Here is a 20,077-nt window from a genome sequence, read left to right as displayed (position 1 = left end):
CCCGCTTTCTGCTAAGCCGCTACGGTAACTGGCACGGTTCTCCTCTAGAACGGAAACCGTTTGTCCTATCGTCGTTCTCACATGGCCCACACAACACTTCTCTATTTGAAAGTCAGCGAAGGAAAGAATTTGCCCGTGAAAGATCTGTAAGTAGACACGACTCGCGAAGAAAAACAGAATAGGGCGTTAGCCTCACAAACTCGTTTTCCATACGCAGAAGCGGATCGAGCGATCCATTCTGCGTCGTTCGAATTGACAACGAAGACGTGGCGAGGTATTTGTGTACAGCGCGATGTCTAGTGGCATAGAATCGAGGGCGTTCCTCTGACCGCGGTCGTACAGAACGCCAACCGTGTGGCGAAACCTCAATCCCTTCTGGGGCGAGGAGTATACGCTTCGTCTACCAGGAACGTTTCACAACGTCTCCGTTTACGTTTACGACGAAGACGCGCTTAGGTACCGTACTCATGACGATTCTATCGTTTATTTAAATAAATAATTCCATTCCATTCTGCCTTTAGCAAGAACGATCCTATAGGAAAGGTGCTGTTGGAAAAGAACGCTTTGCTTGCCAATCCCAAAGGTCGACCCAAAATTTCCTTATCAAATTAGTGTTATTCGTTTCTGTAAACAGGCGATGAAAAGTGGTTGAAGCTGTCGCCGATTCGAAAAGAGAGCGAAGTTCACGGAGAAATCGACATCAAAGTCACTCTAGTCGACAAGGTATGTTAGTTTAGTACAATGCCTCTCTGTATAGAGTCTTCCTTAGAAAGAGCCGGCAGTCCTACAAGTCTTTGTGGGCGCAGCCAGGTAGGTAAAAAATCAAAATCAATTCAATTTTTGTCTTATGTCCTGGATTCGCACAGAGAATTGGCGGCGAAAGATACGTCGGGAACTTCGGATCCTTTTCTGGAGATCGTTCTCGGCGACAAAAAGCACACGACGTCGGTAATAATAATAACAGAGACGCTTCTCTCCGTTTTTTTTTATCTTACGCGTCGAACGTACGTGCGTAGACGCAGAAGAGAACGCTGTTTCCGCGCTGGAACCAACAGTTCAATTTCCCCGTCTCCTTGCCTCTCGATACGTCGCAGAAACTCGAATTCACTCTATGGGATTGGGATCGATTGTGCAAAAACGATTTCATGGGCCAGGTAGAAGAGAATTAAAAAAAAATTGATTCGTCATCACTGCATTTGCATCAGTTTGAAATCTCCTTTGTGAATCTCGAGGCGAAGCGATCGTATCGCGCGTGGCATCAACTCCAGCCGAGAAAAACTTCGTCTTCCGCGGAGGAGTGAGTCTTTCTCGTCTCGCATGCTTCCATCTAGATTCTCCGTTTGCAGGGATCCCAATTTGGGTTCGATTCGATTGACAGTCCGTTGCACGGAAACGATAATTCTCTCCACGACTTTCTACGATCCTCTAAAAAAGTTACTCGTCGACGCCGCCGACAAAATCGCCTGGGAGAAGGAGGAAGACGGCGGCGGCGCGTCCGTCTATGATGTCATCGAGGAGGCGGCGCGCACAAATCTGAATGAAATTGCGACGAATTTAGTCAAATTCTATCTCGGCGCGAATATGATCACGACGTACTTGGAGGGCATTTGTCAGCGAGATATCGACGCTTGTGGTTGGTAGAACGTCATGGCAATTTATCTTTATTTACTGTTTTTTTTCTCCTTGTAGATCATCCGGCTACTCTGTTTCGTGGAAATAGTTTGGGAACGAAATCGGTGGATCAGTTTATGAAGGTACCGTGAAAAGCGTTTTTCTTCTGTTTTTTTGATTATGAATTTTTTTAGGTTGTTGGCACGCCGTTTCTTTGCCAAGTTGTAAAACCGGTCATCTGCTCGATATTTGAAGAAAACAAGCTCTGCGAAATCGATTCGTCCAAATTGGACGGCAAAGACAAAGAAAGGCACAGTTGGATCAAATCTCAGGCCTTTTTTTTTTTGAAAATTCTTTGCACTGTAGCGTTTTGACAACGAGCGAATCGCTTCTTCGCGGCTACGTTTCGTCTATTATGAACTCGATGCTCAAATCGGTCAACAGTTGTCCCAAAAGCATGCGAGTTGTCTTCAAGCAGCTCTTCAACAACGTCACGGCCAAGTTCGCTACAGAAGACAAGGTACTACTGTATGACACTTTTTCTAATAGGAAGAAAAACGTCTCGTTTTTAGAACATGGGCTACCTTGCCATCAGCAGTTTTCTGTTTTTGCGCTATTTCACCGCCGCCGTTCTCTCGCCGAAACTTTTCGGCTTGCATCCCACGCACCCTGGTCAGAGACCGGCACGAACTCTCACTCTCATCGCCAAGGTACTGTAGGGACATATCCTTTTATAAGAGAGCCTCTTCCGAGACTCATCTCGCGGCACAGGTCATGCAGAAGATAGGAAATTTTGCGTCGAGCGTCAACTCCAAAGAACAATACATGGCTTCTCTCGAACCGTTTATTGCCGAGAACATTCCGAAGTTTCGCGCTTACATAGACGACCTAATTAGTCTTGACGCTGACAAGGGTACTACATGCCACGAAAGGGACCACCGTCTCTCGATTTTCTTCTTCTTCTTCTTCTTCCGTTTAGGCACTTTTATTCTGCCGAAACGGGCCATCTTGAGTTCGACGACTCCCATGCTCTCCGGCTATCTTCGCAAACGACGAGCGGAAAGTCTGACTGGACGTCTCGCCGGCTCGAAGCTCGCCAATCCGTTCAAAACGAGGTACTTTTGGTTGTCGCAAATCGCTCTGGCGTACGGAAAAACGGACAAGGATGAAGTGAGAGACGATCTCCTCTTTATAAGTCTTCTACTATTTCTCTTTGCAGAGGAGAAAATCGATTGATATTCAGAGCGTTTGTGCCGTAGAACGGCTCGACGCGACGGCGTTGAATCGTAAACACGTCATTCAAGTTCTCGAAAAAAATCCGTCTGATTCCGCCGTCACGAAAACGATTTGCATTCAAATGAAGGTAAGAAAGCTCCGATACTCGCTGACTCCTTTGTACGTTTATTTTTTTCTAAGGACGTGAACGAGTTGAATGAATGGCTGTCTGCAATTCGAAAGGCGTGCTTGCTCAATAGAAAAATGCTGGAATTCTATCATCCAGGTTTGTATCGCAACAATAAGTGGAGCTGTTGTCGAGAGGCCATCAAAGGAAGTGAGTAAAAAACAAAATCACAGTCTACGTGGTCACAGTATTGTTTTCTCTCTAGTTCGCGGCTGCAGTCGCGTTCACTCGGCTGTCCTCAGTGACTGGAGAGACCCGCTTGATCCAGAAGCCGAATTAGAATTAATCTATTTGCAGTTACGATTCGGCGTAGAAGTGGCCGAGAAAAAATGCTCGGACGCCGAACCGGCCGTTCGAGACGTCGTTCAGGTCGTTCGCGATTTGGAAGGAGAGCACAGGAAGCAGAAAGCTCGATCCGGCGGCAGCATTGCCGTCGAGAACGCGTATGGGCTATAGTCTCATTTTTTATTTTAATTCAAGGCACAACAGGTAATGCATCATTGTTTATATTTTAACTGTCAATTATTAACTGTCAATTATGCCATGCGCAGCAAGCTCTTGTAGGACGTTAGATATGTAATTTGGGTCGGGATAGCCGTGCCCGTTGGAATTGCCACTCAATTCCGTTTTGTGATGAATGTCGTTCCAAACGACCGTGTTTCGTTCTCCCGTCGTGCTTGACGAACCGATTGTGAATATGAGCTTTCTTTCCCAGGCAATTTTTAATAGTTTCAAGACCTTCTGGCCGTCAGCGTTATTTGGAAGGTAGGCAATTCGCGGAAATCCGTTTGCCGTGTATCGTTTGCCGGGTTCCGGGTGCTCCGGACCCTAAAAATACACATAAAGAAAATGAGGTGCTGGGTATCTCTTTTTCTCACTTGAACCCCAGATTTAATATTGTACGAGATTTGTATTGTGCCGCAGTTCGAATAGCCAGGCAGTGGATTGTGTAGAAGATTCACTTGCATCTGGCCGGGAGGTTGATTGCCGATTTTGACGCCGTGAATTGTTTTGCACGTGGGACACTGAAGAAAGCCGCTCTGCTCAGGAAGCGTACAGTTAGGAGAATCGCGGATCATTTCTACACCGACTGACTAACTTTCGTTCCATGTTCGTAGAGACGTCGTAGGCACAGTTTGTGGAAAGTGTGCTTGCACATATTCATGGATACCACAGTTGATGAATCTCTAGGTGAGCCGGCGTCGCTATACGCAGACGCGTCTTCAAGATGCTCATAGCAAATGAGACACTCCTAGGCAGACGATGGCAACCGGAATTTTTTTTCTACCCTACCTAACAACCTCTTTCCTCTCTTTTGGGTCTGTAATGACGCGTGCAGTGCAGTGAGCCAACCAAGGATACTTCGCACTTTCGGAACTACTGTCGCGGCTGCCGGCACCGCTAAGACCTTGAAAGCGGTTTGAATTAGGTTAAAAAATTAAAAAAATTTAGAATGTTTAATCAATTGAAAACAACGCGTTTTAGGAGAACGTTAGCCAATCAAGTACACCTGAAGATTTTGAAACCTTCGCCTTCGTTCCTTTGTACGATGACGCAGAAGCGACCTGTTTCCTACTAGTGACCGTTTCAGCAGAAACTTGGGGATACGTGCACGAAAGTGGTCGACGTCGAACAGTTCGGCTAAATCCCGTTACGACGTTCTTCTGTCGCCAGGCGCTCAAATCGACTTCGTATGGCAATGGCGTGTGTCTGTGAAGAGGCACTACGCTAAACGCGTTCCGACTGTAATGGTCTTCGAGAAGTTGCCCGACAACGTTATCGTAGGCCGACCATAAACCGCGATCTTCCCACTCCCATATGACGGCTCGCGCAGCGGGGCTAGTCGCTGGAAAGACGACTCGTCTTACATTGCGTTCTCGTCCTGAAACAGAAACAAAGGAGAATTTCGAGCGACATCGATGAAAATAATAGTGTCTACCTGTGTCTTCACGAATCTGCTTCATTGTCGTAAAATCGACGACGTAGCGACTGAGCTCCGCTGTCAAATCTTTCAGGCGGATTTTTGCGGCGCGCTTTTGCTTGGCGCGCTCCAAGCCGGTCGAGACGAAAGGATCGTAGGATATCCAGAGATTGCCATCGTCCTCCCATTCCCAAACAGCGACGGGGGACGATGAAGCCATTGTTTCGGAAGTAACGGTAGAAACAGTTGGTATCAAAAAGTTGTGCAATCTCATGATGGCGACGCACGCCAAGGTAGAGGCTTCGTTTTCGCCTTCCCTCTCTCGCCTCGAATAACCAAAAATCTTTACACAATAGCTAGCAGAAGCTATCAAGCTCGTCAATTCGAAACTGACGGCCGGAAAAACGAGAGAAAAGCACCACGTTTTAGTCGACGTCCTCGTGCCGTGTCTCGTCGAATCGGGGCCAGGTGAAGACGCGCAACGCGGCGCTCGCGATTCGATTGCAAACAACCGCTCTCTAGACATTCCCGACGCGGCGGTGAAAGCCGCAGTAAAAGCGCTTTCCTGCATCGTCCCTCAGCAGGGGTAAGAATAGAAAAAAAAAAAAAAATCAAATATATTGATTCTATGTGTCTTGCAGGTACAGTCAAGTGAAGAAACCTGTTGAGAACGTACTAGAGCTGCTGACCAGAAAAAACGGTAGAGCAGATTACATATAATAATTGATTTGATTTTTTTTATTAGAGGGATGCACTGTTGCTGTTCTAATCGCGTTTCTCGGCAATTTCGTCGATCTTGTCAAACGTTGCGGATGTTTGACTTCTTCGGCTTCGGCTCCAATTTTCGTCGTCTTTCGATGGTCCTGCGTTTTGGTTCGCCTGCTTTTGGATAAGGAAGATTCGGTCGAAAACGTTAAGAGAATTGTTGACGTGCAAGCCGGTCTTTTCTACGGGATATTGTCTGGGGAACGCCAGTCTCTTTGTCTGTCGGCACGCCATAAACTACTAGTCATTTGGAAAGCTGTATGACGTTTGATTGCGGGTGTTTTAATGATTCAAAACGACGCAATTTAGGGCGAGAACGCGAGAAAAGCGTACATGTCCGCATTGATGCAGTGCGCTCAATCCAAGGTATTCTCATAAATGATGACGTCATAGCCAAACTCAATGAGCACTATTAGGAAATCGTGTGCATGATGGCAGAATGGTTTGGGGCATGTAGTCGTTTGAATGACAGTGCTACTCCCCTACTTTTTCAAGTATCAACCAATGTCCAGATGAATACGAATTTAATTAACTGTTTTTCATATTATATTAGGAAAAAGGGTTTGAGATCTATTTGCAGACTGTCGTGGGAACGAGAATGAAACTGCCGGAATTTCTTTTGGTTTGTCGACGTCAATTGCTACGTTATGCTCTGATTATCTTTTTTCTTTAGACCTGTTGCGCTCCTATTCTAAAGCGCTTGAGTCACGATCAATTTCAGAAGACCATCTTGCCTTCAATTCAAAAGGCTCTTCTTCGAAATCCGGAAGATTCTCTAGCTGGTAAAAACTTCAGATTATTTTTTTCAGGTTTTGACGGACGTACTATTTTCTGTAGTTGTCAGTGCATTGGTACGGGATGTCTCGCTAGATCCAAGTCAATACGCCTCAGAAATTGGAAAATCAGCTGCAGGCAATTTAATTCAATAATCAATCAGGGTTCTGCCCACGTGGGTCGGCATGGGTCGGCCCCGACCCTCACTCGCCTATCGCCGACCCATACACTACTAAAACGTTATGCCGTTTGCCTTCTCCCTATGCCTTTTGCCTTCTCCTACGGTATGCCTTTTGCCTTCTCCCCATGCCTTTTGCCTTCTCCTATTCCCTTTGCCTTCTCCTATGCCTTTTGCCTTCTCCCTATGCCTTTGCCTTCTCCCTATTCCTTTTGCCTTCTCCTATGCCTTTTGCCTTCTCCTATGCCTTTTGCCTTCTCCTATGCCTTTTGCCTTTTCCCTATGCCTTTTGCCTTCTCCTATGCCTTTTGCCTTCTCCTATGCCTTTTGCCTTTTCCCTATGCCTTTTGCCTTCTCCTATGCCTTTTGCCTTCTCCTATGCCTTTTGCCTTCTCCCTATGCCCTTTGCCTTTTCCCTATGCCTTTTGCCTTCTCCTATGCCTTTTGCCTTTTCCCTATGCCTTTTGCCTTCTCCTATGCCTTTTGCCTTCTCCTATGCCTTTTGCCTTCTCCCTATGCCTTTTGCCTTCTCCCTATGCCTTTGCCTTCTCCGTATGCCTTTGCCTTCTTCCCGTTCGAACGTTCAAGACAATTTTTAAAATGGTTTTAAATATGGTCCAAGACAGTTTTGAAAATGGTCCAAGACAATTTTGCCTTAGACGATTCATAAAAGTGTCTTGGACAATTTTCCAGACCTTCTTCCCACACTGAAAAAACTCGTGGCAGAACCCTGATCAATTAACGCAAACTCATTTTTCTTTTGTCTCCGTGTAGCCCAAATTTTTTCAAGGAACGAAAACATGAGATCTGTGACCGTCGACTTGATGAAACGCTTGGCCAAGCAGTGCAGCGACGCAAGTGCAATCGAACAACTTGCAAAGCATCTAATAGGAATTCTCAACGGTATCATTTCACAATCACCTCTAATAAATGATTTATTGGCGTTTTAGGTAGCGAAGGAAAACTTAGCTCCACGGAACAACGAATAAGCGTCCTGAATGGTTGAAGAGATCCTTAGTACCTATTCCCTGAGCTCTACTTAATATTTCTTAGGTCTGTCGAATTTGTCCTGTCATCGAGTTGGTGGGGTGAGTAGTGTCGATTCGCTCAGCACAGTCGTCGTTGATGCTCTCATTCCCTTTGTGCAAGATGAAGGTGTGGGTATCAGTACACTGCAATGGAATATCTAATACTGGGGTTTTTACAGTGCACGAAGGCATTCTGTCTTCCGCCTTGTCGACTATTGGTCTCTGGGCGGCGAGATTTTCTGTCGCAGTTTCGGACAATCTGATTAATCTGTTCAAGGTCGACGCTTTGTGCGAGTCGGGTTTTCTGTTGACTGACCTGATGTTTGTTTGCACCGCAGAAAATAGACGGGAAGAAGCTGACGTCTGGAGCCAAAGTGGCCTACCTCGATTGCATGGCGCGCGCTTTGAAAGGCAATTCACTGTGCCAAGGGATCGAGCTCATTCCCAAGCTTCAAACAGTATGAGTCCCGCACCACAACGTATGATACGTCTAAGGGAAGATTGTTTTTTTTTTTAGATTTTTGGTCAAATGACGACTACGCAGAATCTTCAAAACTCCGTTGTCGCCGAGAGTCTTATTGCGGCGCTACTTCTGGTTCGATTGAATGCGGCTGATGCTACCGTCGGTAAATCCAAAAATAATTTAAATAACGTCTAGTTTTTACTAAAATTGCGTACGCATAAGAACCGCGCCTTTTGAACTTTTGGAAAGCGCTTTTGACTTTAAACAAGCCGCCGTTTTCATCGACGAAGTTTTTAAACTCGGCAAGTGCGAATGGTGAGCGGCTCGACAACGAAAGAGATGGAGCGCTTTTTAGAAATTGTTTCTAGCGCTATGTTATCTTATCGATTTATGCGAGAGATTGCTGACCGAGCATCTATATAGGCTGACTGGAAAAGAGCAGATCAAGTAGGAAACCCCTTAAAAAAACAACGTTTTCTCTATTTCGTCGCGTATTTCAGACCGTGGACGTTCTGCCTTGTCTCCGCGCTATTGCATCCCAAGCAAGACGTAAGACAACATGCTCAAGCAACCGTCAAAAAGATTCTGAAATATTCGGACATGGCAATTGTCCAAGAGTCCCTGCTTACACACTTGAGGGACTACCTAGCCAATCAAGAGGTAAAAAAGATGAGAAACGCGCACTGTTTCCTGTTAAAACGGCGGACGCAGATTCCATCGGAAGAAGACGTCCAAAAAGAGGTCGCCGAAACTCGGACCACTTCGCCGCACAAACTCGGCGCTCCCAAATATTTCTGCGAGGCTCTCGAAGTATTGATGACGTTGCCAGCCGCCGCGCAAGACTCAGACAAAGTGGAGGTAGCCTTGAACGTTCTTCTCGACGCGCATCATCCCATTGTCGGTAAGAAGCGAATAATTGCTCTGAGTCAAAAGGATTGCACTTTTTTCTCAGTTTTCCACACTCGAACAATGTGGTTGAAATTGCTGAAAATTCTCAAGTTGGATCCCAAGGAAGTTCTTGCGAACGAGGCCGGCACTGTTTGGGGAATAATTTTGGAAAAACTCGACAGTCACAAAGTACGTGCTTTTCCTTTGGAACAATTTCACTCGTGCCATTCATTTCTCTAGCTGGCTGTTTTGAACACTGTTTCCTTCCTTTGCTCGTTGTCGTCCGACGTTCTCTTGCCTCGCATTGTAGAGCGCATTCGAACTGAATTTAAAAATCCTGAACTGTACGTGACGAGGAAGGAATTCGACGTGATGATGACTCCGGAAGGCGAGCTGTGTGACAAGAGCGTATTAGAAAGGTGAACCGTTTCAAAATCCTTGAAGCGTTTCGAATTTAAATTATGTTTAGTGCCATGGCATCTGTGGTCGATAAAGAACAGAATGTCAAAAGAGAATCGAAAGCGTACAGCTACGAAGAGCAGCAATGGGACAGAGAACTGAGAGAAGTGAGAAAACTTTTTTTAAAAAAACACCGCGTTCTTTTTTTGAGAAGAAGATTTCTTAGGAATTGAAACGTAAGAAGCAAAGTGCCGGCAGAAAAAAGGAAGCGAGTGGCGTGCAACTGACAAAGAAACAGCAGGAAGCGATTGATGCTACGATTCGAGAGGAGGCAGAAATCAGGAAAAAATTGCAACAGGTACAACCATCAACACCTATTTCTCCAATTTCAATTTTTTTGTCTTCAAGATCTACGCCAAGTTCGAGTCTTCTCTTTCTCTTCTCACATCCGCCCTAGACTGCAGCGATCCGAAATCGGTGGCCCGTCATTTGCCTGCTCTCGTCAGTTGCACGCTGCCGCTCTTCAATTCTCCCCTAGTAGCTCGCGACGCTTGCACTTTATATATCAATTTACGTCGTGGCTTCGAATACAGGACTCAGAAGTACACAGGTAGTAGGGAGCGTTGTCGTCGTATTCTTTCCTCGAAAAATGTGCTACTAAGGCCTCTCGGTGGGACACGCGACCCTGCGTTTATTAAAACCAGAAGCTCCTTTGAACGACGAGTGGTGTCAGGAGCCTCTGAAATCTCAAATTCGAAGGACAGTCAAAATGATTCATAGCATGTCGAGCAGAGACGGATCGTGTCTGCCATCGCCTGCCTTTGCTTATTGTTTTCCCTTTCTGAGGTGAAATCGTCGGGAACCAGCATTTCTTGAATTATTTTCTTTTAGGAGTGTGCTTCTGAGTGACGAGCCTCTTGAGGTTATTGGACAAGCGCTCGATGTTCTCTTTAAAAACTCGAAAATTGAGTCAAACGTGCGAAAAACTTACCGCGGAAAATTTCCACCGTAGATTCTCGCTTTTTTTATTTCAGGCCGAATTTGGTGCCGAGTTTTTGCCGCGCAATGAAATGCTTGCTCTCCTATTACGGTTGATTGGCTCTTTCACCGATCCGAGAACAAAGCAGAAACTCCAAGTGAGAAAAAAAATTCAAAATACATGTCTATTTCAAAACGTCGTTTTCCATTAGCTCGTTGCCAATGCGACGCTCGTCCAACTCTGCGACGGCGCGAGTGGACGAAATGGCTCCGCTTGCGCCGACGCGGACGACATTCGCGTGCTGATCAACGGCCTCCTCTCGTCGTCTCGCGAAACGAGAGAATCCGCTCTAAAAGGACTTGACGCTTTGATACCGATATTTCCGTCGATAGACGACGATCTGTTACTATTACTGACGCGGAGAGTACTCGTTGTTCGATTTGATCCTAGCGAGAGCATTCAAAAACTGGCTCAACAGTAATGCAAAGAAAGACCGCGTCGGCGAATTTTTTGACGTCATTTCTTTATGTAGATTGTGGACGGATGGCGGACTCCAATTGGAGTCGAATCTTCTTGAAAATTTAATTGAAGACGTGCTGCACAAAGACGATGTTGTTCATAGCTCGGCTTCGGCCGCTCTCGCCCATTTCGTGCACGACTTTTCGGATCTAGTCAATCCTGCCTTGACTCGACTGACCGAGGCTTACGGCGAAAAGAGAAAGGTGAAGAAATCTGAAGTTATGCAGTACATTCCCCTTTAGGGTCTCTACCGTAGACTTTCTTGCCCGATATCGACGAATTTGGTCGCGCCGTCGCTTCGGCGGCGATCCGCGTCGATCCGTGGGAAAGTCGCAAAGGCGTTGCCATGGCTCTCGAAAGGATGGCGCCTCACTTCGGCACGGACGACATGAAACCGCTCTTTCGTTTTTTCGTGCACGAGAGTCTCGACGATCCGTCGATTGTCGTACGAAAGCACGTGCTCAACGCGGCTATTGCGACAATCAATATTCACGGAACGGTGCCCAGTTGTAAAAAAATTCCATCCGACTTCTTAATTGAAGAATTGTTTTTGTAGCATTCTGTTTCCATTTTGCTGCCTCTGTTTGAGGATTTTCTAGCCAATGCGCCCAATACGAAGGAATTGGACGTCGTTCGTCAGGCCGTCGTCGTGTTGACGGGATCTCTTGCCCGTCATTTGGATAAGGATGATCCCAAGGCACGTACTTCTTTGTCCTGGCGTCTCTGACTTAGTATAGTCCTCTTTTTCTTAGGTTAAGCCTATTGTGGAGAATTTGATAACAGCTCTGAGCACTCCTTCTCAACAAGTGCGGATGCCGAATCCTTTGGAGAGCGATTGCGCTATTTTGGTGTTGACAGGTTCAAGAGGCCGTTGCCGCTTGCTTGCCTCCGTTGGTTCCTTCCGTGCTCGACATATCAGAACATATTGTCCGCAAGCTTTTAGACCAGGCACGAGAACATTTTTTTTTCGTGTACGAACTTCTTCTTAATTTTCTTTTTCCAGCTGTTTGATTCCGCTCAATTTGGAGAACGGAAAGGAGCGGCGTACGGCATTGCGGCGATGGTGAAAGGACTCGGCGTGCCCTCGCTGAAGCAAATGGGAATTGCACCGGCTCTCCAGCAGGCCGTGATAAACAAGAAAAATTTCCGCCACAGAGAGGGTAAGATACAATCTGTACCGTAGGTCGTATTCTAGTTCTATTCCACAAGGGGCTCTTTTTGCCGTCGAATGTCTATCGCGTTTTCTGGGACGACTCTACGAGCCTCACGTCGTCCAATTCATTCCGAATTTGCTTCTCTGCTTTGGAGACAACAACCAGTTCGTTAGAGAAGTGAGTTAAAAGAGAAAAAAAGTCTTGGAACATTGTAAACGAACGTCGCCTAGGCGGCGGACGACACGGCTCGCGCTATTATGAGTCAACTAAGCGGCAATGGGGTGAAAATGGTACTCCCTGCTCTGCTCTCCGCTCTTAATGAAGACTCGTGGAGAACGAAAGCCGGTTCGAACAGTCTCACTCATTAAAATGAAACGGAAAAAAATCGATGTTTTAGGAAGCGTGGAACTTCTCGGCACGATGGCCTACTGCGCGCCCAAGCAACTCTCCGCCTGTCTGCCCAACATCGTGCCGAAATTCATGGAAGTGCTCACCGACTCTCACGTTCGCGTTCAAAACGCCAGCGCACAGGCGCTCAAACAAATCGGCTCCGTAATCAAAAATCCAGAAATTCAAGGCACGAGAGACGACCGGCTCCATCAAAGAAAACGAATCAAACCCTCTCTTATATAGGTGTCGTTCCCGTCTTGCTCGAAGCGATGTCGGACGTTGCTTCGAAAGCGCCGAAATGCCTCCAAGCGCTACTGGAGACGACGTTTGTGCACACGATCGACGCCCCGTCGCTCGCTCTCATCATGCCCATATTGGAACGATCGCTTTGTCAACGATCGGCCGACACGAGAAAAATGACGTCAGAAATTATATGTCGAATGTTTTCGTTGACGGAAGCGAAAGACGTCGAGCCCTATTTGCCGGCAATCATGCCAGGTCTCAAGGAATCGATTTTGGATCCTCTACCCGAAGTCCGTTCCGCGCTCAAAGTCGTCAATTTGAAAACGCTGCGTTTTTTTTCAGGTGCGCTTTGTTTCTGCCAAGGCGATGGGCGCTCTCGTGAAAAGCATGGGCGGAAATAGTTTCGAAAATCTCGTTCCCTGGTTACTCGAGACGATGCAGTCCGGTCAGAGTGACGTCGACCGATCAGGAGGCGCTCAGGGTGAGAGATAACGAAATTTCCTTTTTCCGACGAATCTTGTTTTTCTCTCTCGCAGGTCTCTGCGAAGTTTTGTCGGCGAAGGGAATAGATAAATTGAGCGAAATGATGCCGTCGTTCGTGTCGACGGCCCAACGCGTCGAACTTCCCGCGTGCGTCCGCGACGGTTTTCTTCAGCTCTTCATCTATCTACCAATCACGTTCGAAGACGACTTCATCGCGTACGTCGCCGACATCATACCGCCCATTTTAAAGGTAAGAAAGAGACGAAAACTCGAGGGGGGCCCCCCGCCGAATCGACTCTCAACTATAGGGATTAGCCGACGAATCGGAGTTCGTCAGGGAGACGTCGCTTCGCGCCGGACGCGGCATCGTGACGCAATACGCGGAGACGGCGGTCGCCGTATTTCTACCCGAACTGGAGAACGGCCTGTCGAACGACAACTGGCGCATACGATACAGTTCCGTTCAGCTCCTCGGCGACTTGCTCTATCACATAACGGGCGTCACGGGCAAAATGAGCGCCCACGGCGACGAGGACGACAATTTTGGTACGGAGACGAGCACGCAGGCGATCGCCGGCGTGCTCGGCGTTGAGAGAAGAAATCGCGTCTTGGCTGGACTCTACATGGGTCGATCGGACGTCGCTCTCATGGTGCGACAGTCGGCGTTGCACGTGTGGAAAATTGTCGTGACGAATACCGTGCGAATGTTGAGGGAAATTCTTCCGACGTTATTCGTAATGTTGCTTGGATCGTTGGCTAGCGACAGCGACGATAGGAGACAGGTAAAAAGGAATACTGTAGTAGCTTGAAAACTCGACCAGGTTCCTTTTTTGAATTTTTTTAAGGTTGCAGCGCGAACGCTTGGCGACGTCGTTCGAAAACTGGGAGAGCGAATTTTGCCGGAAATTATACCTATTCTCGAGATGGGATTGGATTCGGATAAGAGCGTCGAACGTCAGGGCGTGTGCATCGGGCTCAGCGAAATCATGGCATCGACTTCAAAGGATTACGTAAGATATTGATTTTTTTTCTTAGAGGAAAGGTGAAATTCTCGTTTCTCTCTACATATAGATTCAAGCTTTTCAGGATTCGCTCATACCGACGATTCGACGCGCTCTGTGCGATCCGCTGCCCGAAGTGAGAGTTGCCGCGGCGAAAACGTTCGCTAGCCTTTACGGCAACATCGGAACGACGGCATTGGAGGAGATTCTTCCGAGCCTGTTGACCATTTTGGTCAGCGAGACAAAAAAAATAGAAAAAACGTCACGAAATAATCGTTTTCTGTAGAAAACCGAAAGTGACGAAGTCGATTTTGCTCTTGACGGCTTGAAGCAAGTGATGGCGGCGAAAAGTCGCGTCGTTCTTCCGTTCCTCGTGCCGAAGGTAGTTTCCTAATTTTCGCTCGTCGTCTCGCTTGTTTATAGTGACGTGCTATTCAGCTGACGGCGTCTCCTGTCAACGCAAAGGCTCTCGCCTTGCTCTCGTCCGTCGCCGGCGAAGCGTTGATTCGACACTTGGGTAGCATTTTGCCCGCTCTCTTGCGTTCTCTTAGCGAAAATGCGGCATCACCTAGCTATGAAGACGTACGGAAACGAAAAAAAAAGAACCTGTTTCGGTTTTTCACATCTTTATTATATAGGATATGGAGGCTTCTAAAGTTCTCGTACTCAGCGTTGGCAGCGAAGCTGGGATGTGTTGCGTGATAGACGAACTCATGTCCGCGTCAAAGAATCCCAGTCCCGAAATGAGACGGGTAAGTCAGTTGAACATTATTGATCGGCTGATTAATTGATATCTCGCAAAGGCATCTTTGATACTTTTGCGAACGTTTTGTGCGGAGAGAAGAGTGGACTACAGCCAATATTTACCAAAGTTGATAATTGGTCTCATTGGACATTTCAACGATCCGAATCCTGGCGTGGTGGACGCCGCCTGGCATGCACTAAATGCCGTAACCGAAGTAAAAGACGTGCAGTTTCTGTTTTCAAAAATTTCAAGATTTTGAAATTTCTATTTAGAAATTGGCCGCAGCTGATCAAATTCCGGTCATAGCTCATATTCGTCAAGGGATCAAGTTCGTTCGTGCCGACCTGGAGGAAGGCGAAATGTTGCCCGGTTTTTCGACCACTCCCAAAGTAAGCAGACGAATAGAAACGATTCTCTCTATAGGTCCCCTTCTCGCGCCCACAGGGAATCAAATCTCTCGTGCAAATCCTCCGCGAAGGCATACTAAACGGTTTGCCGGACGTGAAAGAAAGCGCGGCGACCGGTCTCGGCGACGTCATCGCTCTGACGAGCGTCGCGGCGCTGAAACCGCACGTCGTTTCCATTACCGGACCGCTGATTCGCATCCTCGGCGATCGCTACAGCTGGAACGTCAAGGCGGCGATACTCGACACGCTGACGCTCGTCATCGTCAAAGCCGGTCTCGCAGTCAAGCCGTTCGTTCCTCAATTGCAGACGACGTTCGTGAAGGCGTTGAACGACGCCAATCGCGTTGTGAGACTACGCTCCGCCGCCGCTCTCGAGAAGTTAATCGCTTATCAGCCGAGAGTTGATCCACTTTTCAACGAGCTGTGCACGACGACGAAGAATAACGAAGAATCGGGACACAAGTGAGAATTAATCCGCGGTACGTGCGACAGTGTTTCCTATCGATATCGTTTTAGGGAGACGTTGCTTACTGCCTTGCTTGGTGTCATCAGAGGAGGAGGAGGGCTCAAGATGAGCGAGGCCGTTCGCCGAAACGTGACCGATCTACTTCTTGGCCTTTTAGGAGCAGAAGAGGCAAGTCGGAACCGACTAGATTATTTCCGTAATTACAGGGCTACGTATAGGATGTCGTGCGAAGGGCTGCGGGACGATGTGCCGGCGCTCTGGCGGCCGTGTCGACGGGAGAGAGTTTGAATAGCCTGTTGAATAATTTTCTTGGTAGGGTTGGGTTTCTAAATGAGCGTTTTAGAATGTGTTTTTTAGATGTTGATCCTGTTGATAATTGGATGATTTGCCACGGGCGAAACGTTGCTTTGTCTGCGGTGTTGGCTGCTAACCTTCCTATTGTGTTTAGTGAGGAGCGTGAAGAGGAAATTTTGAAAATCGTTTCGTCTAGAGTTCTTGTGGACAGGGTAAACGACGTTTATTTCGCGGACTCTATGCGATATAAGCTTTTGGGGGTTTAGGTGTCTGTTTCTTTGTCTGCTCTGTCTTGCGCGTGCTGCCTTCTTCGAAATGAAAGCTCTCGCGCTCGTTCTCAATCACTTATTCCATGTTTGATCAAGGCAAGGAAACCGACAAAATTATACCGATACTGAATGTTGTCTTTTCACAGTGCTTTGCATCATCTGTCAGCGATATCAAAAACGCTGCACTTACAACTCTTGTTTTAGCGTCTCGGGAAACGAAACCTGATAAGGCTTTGGCGGAACAGTTTGTTCCCCTCTTGCTGAGCTGCCTCAGAGACAAGAGCACGACGGTAAAAAGTGGAGCAGAGCGAGCTCTTTTGGCGGTCTTAAATTTGAGGCAAGGCAACGATTTTTATGAGGTATTTACTCTTGTAAATGTATTGGTCAGTAAAAATGAAATGCAAGCTGTTTTCTTTTTTTAGGCGATTTTGCCCGATCTTAGCAGTTCTGTTGCCACCGAACTGGGCAGCGTGTACAAGCGATCGCTTAGTAAATTAGTCTCTCAAGACGAAGGTACAGAAGACGAAATTTCTGTGTTTCAAACATAGCGGCCGCTGTTGATGATTCAGTACAACCAGAACACGTGTCTTTACGTCAGCGTAACGCGCGCGTCTACTTCGACGAGGATTTGCAAGGGGGCGAGAAAAGCTGTTCTCAGCCCGCCATGGTCAGTAGATTTGAATTCGCGTCAACAGAATCGTCGATCGTAGACGATATTCAATCTCCTATTTCTTTGCTAGGACATATTTCTCAAAGTTCGTCGTCATAAGACGACACTCTTCCTCGACGCAAAGGAATCGACGACCGTTCTCGAACTCAAGAAAATGGTCGAAGGCATTTTGAAGTATTCTCCGGAGGACCAGCGTCTCTATCGCGAAGATCAGCTCCTCGACGACGCGAAAACGCTCGGCGATAGCGGATTTCCCAACAACGTCGCCAAAGCTCAGTCTCCGGCGGAAATCGGTTTAGCTGTAAAACAAGAAGGTGAGCGTGACGGGTTTTTGAGATGGGGGCCCCTTTTGAGGAAACGCCTCGTGATTCGTAGATGGCGAGTTCGAGGCGTTGCTCATCGAAGATCTTTCCAAACCGCCCGAACTTCCCGAGGTGATGAAACAGCAGGAGAAGGGCGGTGACGAATGAGCGTGGACCGCCATTTACGTGTGTACAATTCGCGTTCGTCGTTGGTTTATCATTTTGGAGATTGTCCCGTAGTGAGAACAATTTAGCTATATATCGTTTTCTTTGTATTTGTCCTATGGCCCCGAGTTCGGCCGAGTTTAGCGAGCGAGCGAGCGAGATAAATAAGCTGGCATAAATCACTTTTTTTTCATTTGCGCGCCCTCGTGGGACTGACAAAGCATTTATCGCCTCCCGTCGCCGTCCTGGTAACGACGATGTGTCCCTCATCCCTAATCGAACCATGGAAGATACCGCGAACAATAAATCTCGCAGGCGAAGCGGCCGATGGTCGCGCTCGATAAAGCGCCTGCGTCTCGCGCTACGATTCACCCATGCGATTCGTCCTCGTCGGGGGCCCGTCACCGCCGTCGAAGACGGAGATCCAGCGGGCGTTCCAGACGCCCGACGCGACTCGTTTCTCGACAAATACGGCGTTCGCGATCTCGCGCTTTCCTCCGGCGAGCCGCTGACGACAAACGACGAAAGTCGCGCCGCTCTATCGCCGCCGCTCGGTCGACTCTTCGTCGATCCGCACGGCGATTTCTTCTTCGGCTGGACGATCGTTCTATGTCTCGCCGTGCTTTACAACTACTGGACGCTAATGCCGCGCATCGCCTTCATCGAAACCGAGGGCGAGGCGATATTTTTCGCCGGCGATTACACGTCCGACGTCGTTTACGCGATCGACGTCGTCGTGCGATGGAATCTCGGCTTTTTTCAAGACGGCATTCTTCGATGCAAGCATCGATGGCGTTACGTGCGCTCGTGGGGCTTCGCGTTCGACGTGCTCGCGTCCGTGCCGCTCGATTTGATCTATTTGAGTCCGCTTGTCGGCGTTAATCCGCTTTTGAGATTGCCGCGTCTAGTCAAGCTCTTTCGATTGTGGAACTTTTCGAAAATGATCGAATCGCGACTTCACTATTCGGAATCGTTCGTTTTTCGCGTCGTGAAGCTCGTTCACTTGATCGCGCTCTGCATTCACTGGGACGCCTCCTTCTACTTTCTTCTCTCGAAAGAGGAAGGATTTGGAATCAATAGTTGGGTCTATCCGGCTTTGAATGGGACGTTCGCTCTGACCGAAATCAAATATCTTTACTCTTTTCATTGGGCGACGCTCGCCTTGACGACGATTGGAGATATTCCGCCACCTCAGACACGAGCGGAGTACGTATGGAAATTTTTTTCTGTTTTGCTTGAATTTTTTTCAGATTTGGATTTACAATTGCAAATTATATGTTGGGAGTGTTCATATTTGCAACATTGGTTGGTAAGAGGATTTTTCCATCTGGCTTATACACGCATACATGGGATTTTATTTTTTAGGTCAATTTGGGCAAATTATTTCCAATGCAAACGAAAATCAAGCCAATTTCGAAAGACTTTTAGTTCGTCTACGAAAGCCGACTAATTATACGAGGCACGGACTCTCGTTTAGGACTCTACCAAACGCTATATGAGAAGAGTTGGAGCACCGAAATCAGTGCAACGAAAAGTGACAAGATGGTACGATTACGCGAGGCAAAGGCAAGCGAAATGCCATTGAAATAATAGTCTAATGATTTCATTTGAATTCAGAGGACGAATCGAAGATAGAAACGCCTATTTGGCTATAAAATATTTGCCTGACAAACTGAGAGCAAAAGTGGCGGTGCACGCTAATTTGACTACACTGAGAAAAGTACGTGCAGTGCCGCTGACAATCAAGTTTCTGTCATTTTGCGTGCAGGTTGACTTGTTTGGAGACATACCTCCTGGACTACTTCACGAATTGGTGCTAAAGATGCAGTCACTGCTTTTGACACCCGGAGACATTGTGTGTCGCTATGGCGACGTCGGCAGAGAGATGTACATAGTCAGCAACGGAAAAGTGGCAGTTACAACGTAAGATTGGAGCTTTTCATCTAAAATAAACTTTATTTATTGATTGATATTATAGAGAAACAGGTGATCTGATATGTCAATTATCATCAGGGGATTACTTTGGAGAGATCTCTTTACTGGGCATTAATAGAAGCAACAAGTTTGTCTGACTTGATTTGCTTCTGTTTGCAACACTTATGCACCTTAGGCGAACTGCGGACGTTTACTCCATCGGGTATTCTGAATTGCTTGTCCTGACGAAAACTGATCTCGAGGAACCGTTCAAAAATCATCCGGAATTCATGGTAGTTTCTCGTACGAATTTCGAACGAATTTCTACGTATTTCTGCCGCTGTACGTGTAGGATGCACTTCGTCGAAAAGCGATGCAGCGCCTGCAATTTGCAAACGGCGTGCAGCGAAAAGTCCTAGAGAGTCCGTCGTCGGAGTCGTCAAAAGTCAGACGGAGCCGATCTAGTTCTAATGGGGCACAGGTTCCAGTGACGATTCATCGCAGAGATGAATCGTCACTACGTAGTCCGGCCACTCTATCAATGCCAGACATAAACGACGTCAATCGTCTTCACGTTCCAACCACTACCACTCCGATTATAAATGAGCGACTCGAGCCAAAATAAAACAACTCTAATTCAATTCTAC

General features: G+C 47.3%; 5 protein-coding genes across 5 annotated transcripts; 4 read left to right on the top strand and 1 right to left on the bottom strand.

Annotated features, from left to right (window-relative positions):
* The first annotated feature begins 3 nt into the window (after positions 1–3).
* LOC136186956 (rasGAP-activating-like protein 1) lies at positions 4–3,651 on the top strand. Its single transcript, XM_065974447.1, has 19 exons — positions 4–146; positions 218–274; positions 343–456; positions 522–583; positions 635–723; positions 770–810; positions 867–948; positions 1,017–1,154; positions 1,206–1,297; positions 1,347–1,633; positions 1,690–1,754; positions 1,806–1,921; positions 1,978–2,131; positions 2,184–2,321; positions 2,383–2,524; positions 2,591–2,781; positions 2,831–2,974; positions 3,028–3,163; positions 3,219–3,651. The coding sequence occupies exons 1-19, from the start codon at positions 82–84 to the stop codon at positions 3,467–3,469; spliced, it is 2,364 nt and encodes a 787-aa protein (XP_065830519.1). The 5' UTR covers positions 4–81; the 3' UTR covers positions 3,470–3,651.
* On the bottom strand, positions 3,467–5,165 carry LOC136186969 (probable E3 ubiquitin-protein ligase DTX2). The gene is made up of 6 exons (XM_065974460.1): positions 4,953–5,165; positions 4,524–4,895; positions 4,315–4,421; positions 4,113–4,265; positions 3,892–4,053; positions 3,467–3,841 (listed from the first exon to the last, which is right to left on the bottom strand). The coding sequence occupies exons 1-6, from the start codon at positions 5,152–5,154 to the stop codon at positions 3,539–3,541; spliced, it is 1,299 nt and encodes a 432-aa protein (XP_065830532.1). The 5' UTR covers positions 5,155–5,165; the 3' UTR covers positions 3,467–3,538.
* Positions 5,166–5,183: 18 nt separating this feature from the next.
* LOC136186953 (stalled ribosome sensor GCN1-like) lies at positions 5,184–16,971 on the top strand. The gene is made up of 56 exons (XM_065974444.1): positions 5,184–5,227; positions 5,291–5,402; positions 5,457–5,520; positions 5,576–5,634; positions 5,680–5,957; positions 6,009–6,065; positions 6,116–6,193; positions 6,253–6,321; positions 6,373–6,481; positions 6,537–6,611; positions 7,426–7,554; positions 7,602–7,652; positions 7,705–7,806; positions 7,859–7,956; positions 8,018–8,137; positions 8,197–8,305; positions 8,365–8,457; positions 8,511–8,589; positions 8,643–8,802; positions 8,854–9,043; positions 9,095–9,219; positions 9,271–9,449; positions 9,500–9,596; positions 9,656–9,787; positions 9,838–10,039; positions 10,092–10,275; positions 10,321–10,405; positions 10,464–10,565; positions 10,620–10,885; positions 10,941–11,130; positions 11,184–11,426; positions 11,484–11,624; positions 11,680–11,733; positions 11,786–11,875; positions 11,931–12,087; positions 12,137–12,258; positions 12,312–12,426; positions 12,479–12,658; positions 12,715–13,004; positions 13,057–13,195; positions 13,251–13,447; positions 13,506–13,979; positions 14,043–14,207; positions 14,269–14,430; positions 14,485–14,580; positions 14,637–14,780; positions 14,837–14,950; positions 15,002–15,157; positions 15,216–15,332; positions 15,388–15,812; positions 15,867–15,984; positions 16,035–16,128; positions 16,174–16,322; positions 16,377–16,475; positions 16,526–16,738; positions 16,802–16,971. Exons 1-56 carry the CDS (start codon positions 5,207–5,209, stop codon positions 16,925–16,927), a joined length of 7,995 nt encoding a protein of 2,664 aa, XP_065830516.1. The 5' UTR covers positions 5,184–5,206; the 3' UTR covers positions 16,928–16,971.
* LOC136186978 (elongin-B-like) lies at positions 16,964–17,698 on the top strand. Its single transcript, XM_065974473.1, has 3 exons — positions 16,964–17,046; positions 17,120–17,363; positions 17,425–17,698. Exons 1-3 carry the CDS (start codon positions 17,044–17,046, stop codon positions 17,517–17,519), a joined length of 342 nt encoding a protein of 113 aa, XP_065830545.1. The 5' UTR covers positions 16,964–17,043; the 3' UTR covers positions 17,520–17,698.
* Positions 17,699–17,727: 29 nt separating this feature from the next.
* Positions 17,728–20,055, top strand: LOC136186960 (cyclic nucleotide-gated channel alpha-1-like). The gene is made up of 9 exons (XM_065974452.1): positions 17,728–18,722; positions 18,767–18,825; positions 18,882–18,943; positions 18,994–19,082; positions 19,134–19,236; positions 19,285–19,439; positions 19,495–19,578; positions 19,627–19,723; positions 19,783–20,055. The coding sequence occupies exons 1-9, from the start codon at positions 17,800–17,802 to the stop codon at positions 20,053–20,055; spliced, it is 1,845 nt and encodes a 614-aa protein (XP_065830524.1). The 5' UTR covers positions 17,728–17,799.
* The last annotated feature ends 22 nt before the right edge of the window (positions 20,056–20,077 follow it).

This window comes from Oscarella lobularis, chromosome 5 (assembly GCF_947507565.1).
Source record: "Oscarella lobularis chromosome 5, ooOscLobu1.1, whole genome shotgun sequence".
In the NCBI taxonomy this organism is placed as follows: Eukaryota; Metazoa; Porifera; class Homoscleromorpha; order Homosclerophorida; family Oscarellidae; genus Oscarella; species Oscarella lobularis.
This window is presented reverse-complemented; position numbering and strand designations above follow the sequence as displayed.

Coding starts and splice junctions, on each gene's coding strand:
- LOC136186956 (XM_065974447.1), top strand. CDS start 82: ATGGCCCACACAACACTTCTCTATTTGAAAGTCAGCGAAGGAAAGAAT. Junction 1,155..1,205: donor AAAACGATTTCATGGGCCAG/GTAGAAGAGAAT, acceptor CATTTGCATCAG/TTTGAAATCTCCTTTGTGAA. Junction 1,298..1,346: donor ACTTCGTCTTCCGCGGAGGA/GTGAGTCTTTCT, acceptor CTCCGTTTGCAG/GGATCCCAATTTGGGTTCGA.
- LOC136186978 (XM_065974473.1), top strand. Junction 17,364..17,424: donor TTTAGCTGTAAAACAAGAAG/GTGAGCGTGACG, acceptor CGTGATTCGTAG/ATGGCGAGTTCGAGGCGTTG.
- LOC136186960 (XM_065974452.1), top strand. CDS start 17,800: ATGGAAGATACCGCGAACAATAAATCTCGCAGGCGAAGCGGCCGATGG. Junction 19,083..19,133: donor TACGATTACGCGAGGCAAAG/GCAAGCGAAATG, acceptor ATTTGAATTCAG/AGGACGAATCGAAGATAGAA. Junction 19,579..19,626: donor GGCATTAATAGAAGCAACAA/GTTTGTCTGACT, acceptor TATGCACCTTAG/GCGAACTGCGGACGTTTACT.
- LOC136186953 (XM_065974444.1), top strand. CDS start 5,207: ATGATGGCGACGCACGCCAAG. Junction 8,458..8,510: donor AAACTCGGCAAGTGCGAATG/GTGAGCGGCTCG, acceptor AATTGTTTCTAG/CGCTATGTTATCTTATCGAT. Junction 13,005..13,056: donor TTTTGGATCCTCTACCCGAA/GTCCGTTCCGCG, acceptor GTTTTTTTTCAG/GTGCGCTTTGTTTCTGCCAA.
- LOC136186969 (XM_065974460.1), bottom strand. CDS start 5,154: ATGGCTTCATCGTCCCCCGTCGCTGTTTGGGAATGGGAGGACGATGGC. Junction 4,896..4,952: donor GCAGATTCGTGAAGACACAG/GTAGACACTATT, acceptor TTTCTGTTTCAG/GACGAGAACGCAATGTAAGA. Junction 4,266..4,314: donor ACCCAAAAGAGAGGAAAGAG/GTTGTTAGGTAG, acceptor TCGTCTGCCTAG/GAGTGTCTCATTTGCTATGA.